Raw genomic sequence first — 10214 nt, 5'->3', positions numbered from 1 at the left:
TTCCTTATTGTTCACCTCAATTCAATTTCTAAGTTTAGGAATTTAAATATGGGGATGAAATAACCCATTAGTAATGAATCAGGTGTACATATATAATACAAATGTAATCGTTGTCTTCACAAAGTGCAGAAAGACCACTCATTTTCACGCCTTTTGCACAGTATATTAACAGCCTTAATAGCTGTCTTAACGTTTGTACACATTCTGCACAAATTATGAAAATCTGGGTACAAATTTTGCAGTTTTCATAGTTCAGGTTCACAAGTTACACCATTAGCAAACTTAAGATACACAACTTGCATTTAACTCTTGTTTGATTAATGTATTAATTCTATAAACATTCACTGTCATTGGGTTTCCGGACATCAAAATGTGACCTAAAATCCTAAATTATCTGAATCACTACGATAGTAATGGGAACAATTTATTTCAGTTTAACTCATTCAGTTCATTCAGTATCATTGGGTCTTCGGACATCAAAATGTGACTTAAAGTCCTAAATTATCTGAATCACAACGATAAAAATAGGAACAGTCCATTTCAGTTTAACTCATTCAGTTCATTCAGCGGTTAACAAATGGTCCCTTATGCCCAATTTTTATAATTAGTAAATTTTACTGCTTCTGCCTCTATACCTTTAAAAATATATGTGTTTATTAATCGTAAAATTACAAAATTATATAAAATATTTATTTAAATAATGGGATCGGTTGTTGTTGTAACCTAAAATCTTAAACAAAAAACTAGAAGTATATTAGTTTTTCAATTTTTCAGTTTTGAATAACTCTTTTACCAACTTTTTATCTTTTAATTAAGTTTTTTACTCAACCTTAATCCTATCACTCGAATACTAATATAAAAATAGGTGAAAAAATGAAAATTAATATAATATTATAATAATAAAGTGCAATAAAACAGAAGCAAGACGAGATTAAAATTGAGGAGAAAAGTCAGGAAAAATAGCCTACTTTATTGTCCTTCCTTTCATTTTCCTCTCTTTTTCACCATGCTTACCTTACATATTTACATGTACTTGGCAAGTATAACACACGTTACACATTTCTAGCAAATTTTATTTTTTATTTGGAATATTATTGTTATTGAAATAGTACACTAAAATGGAAGAAAAATATCAAATAATGATAGACACTACTTTTTAGCTTCTCTACCGGTCTACCCTCCCTCCTACTCCCCATGACACACCCCCATGTTTCTCTCCACTCTCTCTTTCTCTAAATTTTGTACCAACGAAAAAAAAATCAAATGTTTGTGATAAAATATTTCAAGTAATTAAACGCTTATTTTATGTTATTTTAAAATTTTAGATTCGATTTTGGCTTATTCCGAGATTTGTCTGAAGATGCACTCAATTTTGCTGAATTTGTCAAAATAATCCCATTATTATTTTTTATTTTATATATGATTAAACAAAAAATAAAAACCAAGAACTGGGGTTTCAGCTTTCATTGAATTCTTGAACCAAATCATTAAAAAGACAGGTTCTTGAATAATAAAACCGCCTGCAAAAATTTATCAAATCACATCATTTGTTAACTTTTTGCCTGACAAACAACCATTACATTTATTCATACATGCCACACACATATATATAGGCAAGTTGTCATCATCATTTCTTATTCAGTGCATTCATTTATTTCTGATTCAACCTGTCCTTTTTTTTTTCATTTACACCACCTTCACCTACTCAAGATTATAAATACTTACATACACAGATACATATATTGAAGGCGTTTATGCTGTTTTCTGATCATTTAATGTGACCCCATCTGATTTTCTTGGATTGCCTATTCTTTTTTTTGTTTGATTCACTGGATGATGCTTCTGCATTTTGTTGTATGTATAATTGTATAATTGTATGTATAATTGTGTGTATGATTGTGGGGTGTGTGTGTTTTTGTTCTCATGTTTGTATTGTTGTTACTGTTGATTTCAGGTTTTGGCGTTTCCCTTGGTTATATTTCAGAGTTGTGGCAGAAAAAGCAGCTGATACATATTCACTTGTCACCTCTTTGCTTAAAGGTCTCATTTTTCTTCTAAAAGTTTGTTCTTTTGCATTTTTGCATAGTTAAAACTGTTTAATTTTGTTAATAATTTTGATTATGAATGATAAAGTTTGGTTCTTTTTCCTAGTTTAGTGATTTTATTTTGTTGGACTAGTTGGTACGTGGTTTTATTGATTGAAATGTAAAGATTTTGTTGGCATTGGTGTTATACAGATTCTTGAAACACATTTTAATACATTGGCTGAGTCTTCGGAATAATATACTTGTTCTGGGATTTATAAGTTATGACAATGCAATTCTTTGATTCGATGCCTTTGAATACTGATTTATGAGTTCTGGGGAACATTTGCTCTCATTGTCGTCGGACTCTCCGTCTCCCCGGTCTCCTCATTTAGATTTTTCCAATCTAAGTAGTTCATTGGAGTATTCGTCTGTTGTTTTTGAGGACAACCCACAAGCTAACCTTCTGGTTAAGGCCAGAGAATTGAGTGGTGATGCTCACCTAGATCTTTCTGGTGAGCATTCTGCTTCCCCCTCAAAATCACAAGACTTGCATTCCACTCGTTTCCGTAGTTGGGATTTTCCTATGGCACTCCCCCCACCAGAGAGGAAAAAAGGTCTGGTGTCGTGGGGTAGTGATTCTAATTTGCAACACAGTTGTGAATACAGTCCTATGTCTACATCTTCACCTCCACGAGGATCATCTCGGACAAATTCGGTTGTTGACCAAGTTGAGATCCCCAGGGTTTTTCGTAAGAGCATGCAGTTTGATGATGGCCCATCTCGTGAAGGTAATTACAGATCAATACATATAAATGACCCTGCTATGACTAATGATAAGTATCGGTTCAGGGGCAATGAGATTCGAACCAGCAAGTACACTCTCATTAATTTCTTGCCCAAGAATCTCTTTATTCAGTTCCACCGGGTTGCTTATCTATACTTCTTAGGCATTGCTGCACTAAATCAGCTTCCGCCTCTTGCAGTATTTGGGAGAACTGCATCTCTATTTCCTCTTCTCTTTGTGCTTTTAGTTACAGCAATTAAAGATGGTTATGAAGATTGGCGAAGACACAGATCAGATCTGTATGAGAATAATAGGAAAGGTCTGGTGCTTCAATCTGGCAAGTTCCTGAATAAGAAATGGAAGGATATACGAGCTGGTGAAGTTGTGAAGGTCTGTGTTGATGATTCGATTCCGTGTGACATGGTACTTTTACAGACTAGTGATCCTAGTGGCATTGCTTATATTCAAACGATGAACTTGGACGGTGAGTCGAACTTGAAGACAAGGTACGCTAGGAATGAGACAATTTCAATGGATTTTGAAGAGGGGGAAATTTCGGGAGTTATAAGATGTGAACAGCCAAATAGGAATATATACGAGTTTATGGCCAACATGGAGTTGGACGGACAGAGATGTTCGCTAAGCCAATCAAATATAATCTTACGTGGTTGCCAGCTGAAGAACACAGAGTATGCAATTGGTGTAGCTGTTTATGCCGGGCAGGAGACAAAAGCCATGATGAATAGTGCAGCATCCCCATCCAAAAGGAGCAGACTGGAAACTTACATGAATAGGGAAACCATTTGGTTGTCTATTTTTCTTATCATCATGTGTGGGGTAGTGGCTGTAGGGATGGCTTTATGGCTAAGGCGTCATGAGAGCCAGCTTGATAGATTGCCTTATTATAAGAAATCTTATTCAGTAACAGGAATGAGACCTGCCAAATTATACAAATATTATGGGATTCCTATGGAGACTCTTTTCTCCTTCTTGAGTTGTGTTATAGTGTTTCAAATAATGATACCAATATCCCTGTACATCACCATGGAGTTGGTACGGTTAGGGCAGTCATTCTTCATGGTCAACGACAAGCATATGTATTATAAGCCTACTGATACATGGTTTCAGTGCAGATCCCTGAATATAAATGAAGATTTAGGTCAAATTCGTTATGTATTTTCTGATAAAACAGGAACACTTACTGAAAATAAAATGGAATTCAAAAGAGCAAGTGTGTATGGGAAAAATTATGGAACATTCCTGGCTGCATCAAGCACTTCTCAAGATAAAGACATTGCAGGTATCTATTAGATATCAATTGTTCTTTAAAGCAAATACAAAAATATGTTAGTGTCTGTGCCCTGCGCTCTCTAATGTTTAGTTGCTTTGGAGTGCTTATCACAGACAACAGGAAATTCACTATCTAATCATGAGTACCTTTCATGAATTTTTGCAGGACCATCAACAGCCTCTTCCTCGGGTAAAAAAAGATGGAAGCTAAAATCAGACATTACTGTTGATTCCGAACTCATGGACATGCTGCACAAGGACATTGAGCAAGATGATAGGATAGCAGCACATAAGTTTTTTCTTGCATTGGCTGCATGTAACACTGTGATTCCTGTCCATGCAAGTTCCACTTGCATTGAGAGCGTGAATGACGATGTCATTGCTATTGACTATCAAGGCGAATCTCCTGATGAAATAGCATTGGTTACTGCTGCCTCAGCTTATGGATATACTCTTTTTGAGAGAACATCTGGGCATATTGTTATTGATGTTAATGGTGAGAAATTAAGGTAGAACACCAATACCAGTTTAATTTCCTTTTTCTTGTGCTTTCTTTTTATAGTTGATTATTGCAACCATTATTCTTCTCGCATCATTTGATGGGATAAAATGCTTGCTGTTTGAATTAATGTTCTTTTTGGTGTACATGCCAAGATTAATTTTTTATAATTCATATGCAATGTAGGTTGGATGTTTTGGGTATGCACGAGTTTGATAGTGTACGAAAAAGGATGTCTGTTGTTATCAAACTTCCCAATGGCGAGGTTAAGGTTCTGGTGAAAGGTGCTGATACATCAGTTTTTAATATTCTAAATGAAGACCTGGGAAAGGATGATTATTTAAAGCAAATAACCGAAAGCCATTTAAATGCATATTCAGCTGAAGGCCTTCGAACACTAGTAGTTGCTGCCAAGGATCTTGCTGGTGGAGAACTTGATACGTGGCAACGCATGTATGAAGCTGCAAGCACTTCGTTGACTGATAGATCTTCAAAATTACGTCAAACAGCATCTTTCTGCGAATGTAGTTTGAATCTACTGGGAGCTACTGGAATCGAGGACAAGCTTCAAGAAGGTGTACCAGAAACCATTGAGTCTCTCCGAGAAGCTGGGGTTAAGGTCTGGGTTCTGACCGGTGACAAGCAAGATACGGCAATTTCAATTGGTCTGTCTTGCAAGTTGCTGACTTCAAATATGCAACGGATCGTTGTAAATGGAAATTCAGAGAACGAATGCCTAAAACTTTTATCTGATGCTATGGTCAAATACGATGTAAAATCGACAAATGGCAGAATTGAAAATTTACAATTGTCGGAGAACGCTGAAACTGATAATCACGAGATTCCTGATGAAACAAAGCTAAATGATTTACCATATTCAAAAGTTAGAAATGATGAAGGTAGTCAAAGTACTACAAAGGCACCACTGGCCTTGATAATTGATGGGAATAGTCTAGTTTACATCTTAGAGAAAGATCTGGAGTCTGAGGTACGAGTTCATATATCCTTTAAATATAACGAAAAAACTACATTGCTGTGTTGTTCAGTCCAGGGGTTCTTTTGCAGTTAGTAGTCTATGCTATAGTCTGAGCTTGATATAGTTTTTCTAAAGCAACTGTTTTCACATGTTTGTTCTTTTTGTTCATATAGAAGCATGTCTAACTTGGCAATTTGATTTTTTGAATAGTTGTTTGATCTTGCAACCGCATGCCGGGTTGTACTCTGCTGCCGTGTTGCTCCATTGCAGAAAGCTGGCATTGTTGACTTGATAAAGTGCCGTACAGAAGATCTGACACTAGCTATCGGAGATGGTGAGTTGATGATTTGGACACTGTATTTGCAAGCAAAGGAATTGCTACACTGCATGTTTTTTTTAAGATTCTTATATACATACAGTGGAGTGAGAAGTTTACATGTTTGAGAGATTAAAGTTAAAATACTGGCGACACCCGCTTTTGTGCAAGGCTTTATGCACGAAAAGACTGTAATTGAACATACGTGATTAGGTTGGAAATAATTGTTCTTACTTGCTGTTGTTTGACATCACCTCTGTAGGGGCAAACGATGTTTCAATGATACAAATGGCGGATGTCGGTGTTGGCATATGTGGCCAGGAGGGGCGTCAGGCCGTAATGGCATCCGACTTTGCTATGGGGCAGTTTCGATTTTTAAAAAGATTACTTTTGGTACATGGGCACTGGAATTATCAGCGTCTGGCATATCTTGTTCTTTACAACTTCTATAGAAATGCAGTCTTTGTATTGATGCTTTTTTGGTATGATTGCTTTCACATAGTAGGTTTGATATTTTTCAAGATGACAATATATTCTGGTAGACATGTGCATTTATACGTTTTCTCCATGAAATCTCTCGAAACCTTTAGCTTCCCCTATTGTGCGGTCTCTATACTTTCCTGGTATCTTATAGGTTTTGTTTCCCCTTCTCTGTCACCGACATAGTGCAAAAAATATAGTTGAATATACTAATTTATCCCCTGCAATAATATTATTAGTTAATGAGATATTATTAGGTTAATACACTTGTTGAATGGTATCCTCTTCATCTCTCCCAGCTTATATTTTTTCCGGCTTAGGTAAATTTAGGTTTAGCAGTAAGGAATTGGATAATTACAGCGAAGATCATGGTTTTTCATTATTTTTGTTTAGTGGGTTCCAGACTTTAAAGGCATCTAGGGGAAGTTTCCTATCCTTGTTGCGGGCAATTAGTGAGGAGCTTTGACCAGAACGGGATAGCTGAGTCAGGGGCTTGGTAGAAAGAACCATGATATGCAATTTTACAAAGAACTTTAGTCACTGAAACATGGAAGCTGACTAATGTAATACTACTAGTTTTACAAAATATTTTATGTTACACGTCGAATAAGTTAAATGAAATATTTTGTAATACACATCAAATAGTCGACCCTTAGGGTTATTCGTATCATAATACATCAGCTCTACCATTTATTCCTGTGATGTATAATAAATATATTTAGCAAAAGAAAATTTTTGTATAAGAATTCTATCGTATTTCCAAAATACGATATTCCAGAGTCCTACATCTAAAAGTAAGAGGACTTCATAATGAGAGTTGTAGCACTTCTGCATTATATTTTTAAACATTGTTAAAGAAGAATAGTAGCATTATTGAACATAGTGAGGTGATAATATCATCATAGGATCTTGAAGAATATATCATAGGTCTGGATAGTAAACCGAGAGCCACTCCTCAATGGCTCGTTGCAGCCTTGCAGGTCATACCATGATAATTGTCATACCTTGAGCGCATGTTTCTAAAAGCTACAGAAAGGTCATGTGGCACAAGCAATCAGCTTTTGCCCATTGCAGAAACACATTAATTCAAGCCCGTTATTTGTATCACCATCTAACATTGTTTCAGTTATGAGGATTTTGTATGTCTGAAGTGGGATATATGGAAGAGGTATAGATATTTCGCGTGATGGATTGATGATTCTCTGAGTTCATTTGGTGTTAAAAAATAGTACTAGATTTGATTATTTTCGAACGCAGACTCATGGAGAAGTACATTAAATATTTAGGGTTGGTATTCAGTCAGAGATAGATGCATAGTTCTACTTCAGAGTATAGTAAATGAAGAAGAGATGCGTATAATATATGTAGTCAAAGTCCAGTAGATTATGTGTGTCTATCACGTTCATAATTGGATGTGTAATTATGTTTTCTTGCGTTCCTTATTTGATGACTGAAATTGGCTTTCGTTTCTTTTTCGATATAAATTCTATTGGTAACTTGAAAGAATTTTTCAACGAACTCGTTGCTTAAGCTGTGAAATTATTATATGATCTAATCTAAAACTTATACCCAATGCCTGATTTTTGTTTCTCTCCAGGTTTATGCTGTTCACTGCTTTCTCCACAACTAATGCAATAACCGATTGGAGTAGTGTCTTTTATTCTCTTATATATACTTCCGTACCCACTATTATTGTTGGAATCCTGGACAAGGACTTGAGCCACAAGACATTATTCCAGGTTCCGAAGCTTTATGCTGCAGGCCATAGGAATGAAAGTTATAATTTACAGCTCTTCTGGATCACAATGATTGATACACTATGGCAGAGCCTTGTCCTATTTTTTGTACCCTATTTCACTTTCAAAGTGAGCACAATTGACCTATATAGTATCGGTAGTTTGTGGACTATAGCGGTTGTCATTTTAGTGAACCTTCATCTTGCAATGGATATTAAAAGATGGGTTTTACTGACACATTGCTCAATATGGGGATCAATTTTGGTTACATATATCTGTTTGGTGATATTGGATTCTATTCCCGTTTTTCCGAATTTCGGGTAAGTATTTACTTGCAGTTTAATGCTCCAATATATATAATTAAGTTTGATGGTTTACATGAGCTAATATAGTTCTTATTATTTGGCAGCACAATCTACCATTTGGCAACATGGCCTGCATATTGGCTCTGTATACTACTTATTATAGTCTTAGCTTTGCTCCCTCGCTTTATATTCAAAGCTGTTGGTCAGACTTTTAGGCCTTCTGATATTCAAATAGCTAGAGAAGCAGAGATACTGAGAAAACGGCGGGGCTATGTTTGGTCTAAGCCTACTGAGGGTTCAGCAGACGTACGTAACTAGTGATTTCAGCTGAATCATTGTGATGCTTGGAAGTAATAATACAAAATGCCCACCTTCTCATGGCTTGTATTTACGAATGGTAAGGAAAGTCAGATAATTGACTAGAGTGAGTGGGTTTTTTGTTTTTCCAGATTGGTTATACAGAGTATCTGGTTATGTGTGAAGCTAGCCAGTCTACTTGACTTGGCAAGAGGTAATTGTTCACCAAACAGTTTGATGATGTACGATTGTCTCAAAGGAGGACAGTGTGAAGCCTGCATAAATTGTGCATGAGCTGCGGAAACTACGGTTGATGATGTATTCGATCTAATGCGAGCGAGGGACAGCAGTGTTGTATTCCTCGTAATGGGCTGGCAGGTAAATCAAAGAAGTACATAATACTATCCTAGGATAGTAATGTAACATGTTTAAGAGGTTCATGACAGCTAAGTGTTATAGAGCTATCACCCGCTTCACTTGAAGAGCTTTAACTTAACACGAGAGTTGAAGGTTCCAGAGCTCTCATCGCTGCACCTGAAAGGCATTGCCGGTTCCACATTGAAGGACTCCAACTTGACAAGCTTCTGGACTTTGAGGAGGGGTGGGGGGAGGGGGTGGGGATGTTTAGTTTCCACTTGCTTGTACTATGTAACATATCGTTGGAATACATTGAAAGCGGGGTTGTGTAAATATGTTGTGCAGGCAAATGCAATTAAATTTGTACTAGTTCGAATTATGTTTCATGTTAGCTTGAACTTAATTTTGTTCGAATTATATATGTTGTATTTATCCGGCCGGGAACTAACAATTCAACTTAATTTCTTGGAACTTGAGTACCTACAAAAAATTTAATTTTGTAGAACAAACTGAGTGTTTCGGTTTTATTTACTGGTCGCAAGAGTCTACTCAGTCTTCCTGTATACATTTGTCTAAAATTATCCACAACAATTACATATGTATTGTAGATACTATCGCAAGGCTTTTTATCTTAGAATCTCGTATGTTGGTAATTCATCGTTAACGGCTACACATGAATGCAGGTGTGGCGTCCATCAAACAAAGAACATTGGAGTCGGTCATTTCTTGAGAGCTAGCGCGACTGAGCAATCAGTTGTTGTCACTTTTCATATGCTTCAACAGTTTAGAGGGGTGTAATATTTCTTCATTTTCTACATCGACAGGGGTGCTGTTGTACTCATCAATCACTGTAATCTCCGTTTTGTACTGCAGATGAATCCCAAGAATATTATTATTCCTTGCTGCTGCACCATCTCTGAGTGCGAACATTTTTGTTGGTACTGCTGATAATTCAATCTAATTGTCAGAATCTGTCACTGTGAAGACTGATCTCGGTATTATATTCATAGACGACTTACTATAATTAATACAAGCCTTAATGACCTTTTCGGCCTCAAAGTTTGCAATAGTGTACTCACAAAACCCTAAAGTTTAAAAGCGTATCTTTTCATCCCTCGGGTATTCAAAATGTGATTTTTTATCCTTG

General features: G+C 36.2%; 1 protein-coding gene across 4 annotated transcripts; it reads left to right on the top strand.

Annotated features, from left to right (window-relative positions):
• Positions 1 to 1456: 1456 nt before the first annotated feature.
• On the top strand, positions 1457 to 9536 carry LOC141692660 (phospholipid-transporting ATPase 1-like). 4 transcript variants are annotated; one of them, XM_074497572.1, is made up of 10 exons: positions 1651 to 1854; positions 1955 to 2040; positions 2238 to 4111; positions 4268 to 4610; positions 4787 to 4884; positions 4981 to 5588; positions 5787 to 5910; positions 6155 to 6374; positions 7970 to 8428; positions 8518 to 9536. In XM_074497572.1, the coding sequence occupies exons 3-10, from the start codon at positions 2353 to 2355 to the stop codon at positions 8729 to 8731; spliced, it is 3825 nt and encodes a 1274-aa protein (XP_074353673.1). In that variant the 5' UTR covers positions 1651 to 1854; positions 1955 to 2040; positions 2238 to 2352; the 3' UTR covers positions 8732 to 9536. The 4 variants fall into 4 exon arrangements, with proteins under 4 accessions (XP_074353672.1, XP_074353674.1, XP_074353673.1 ...); XM_074497571.1 differs by lacking the exon at positions 1651 to 1854 and adding an exon at positions 1457 to 1613 and having other exon boundaries at positions 4787 to 5588; XM_074497570.1 differs by having other exon boundaries at positions 1652 to 1854; positions 4787 to 5588.
• The last annotated feature ends 678 nt before the right edge of the window (positions 9537 to 10214 follow it).

This window comes from Apium graveolens, chromosome 10 (assembly GCF_009905375.1).
Source record: "Apium graveolens cultivar Ventura chromosome 10, ASM990537v1, whole genome shotgun sequence".
Taxonomy (NCBI): Eukaryota; Viridiplantae; Streptophyta; class Magnoliopsida; order Apiales; family Apiaceae; genus Apium; species Apium graveolens.
This window is presented reverse-complemented; position numbering and strand designations above follow the sequence as displayed.

Excerpts from the sequence above, each read along its gene's own strand:
- LOC141692660 (XM_074497571.1), top strand. The coding sequence starts at position 2,353 with ATGAGTTCTGGGGAACATTTGCTCTCATTGTCGTCGGACTCTCCGTCT. Across the intron at positions 5,589-5,786 it reads AGAAAGATCTGGAGTCTGAG|TTGTTTGATCTTGCAACCGC; the intron begins GTACGAGTTCAT and ends TTTTTTGAATAG. Across the intron at positions 5,911-6,154 it reads GACACTAGCTATCGGAGATG|GGGCAAACGATGTTTCAATG; the intron begins GTGAGTTGATGA and ends TCACCTCTGTAG.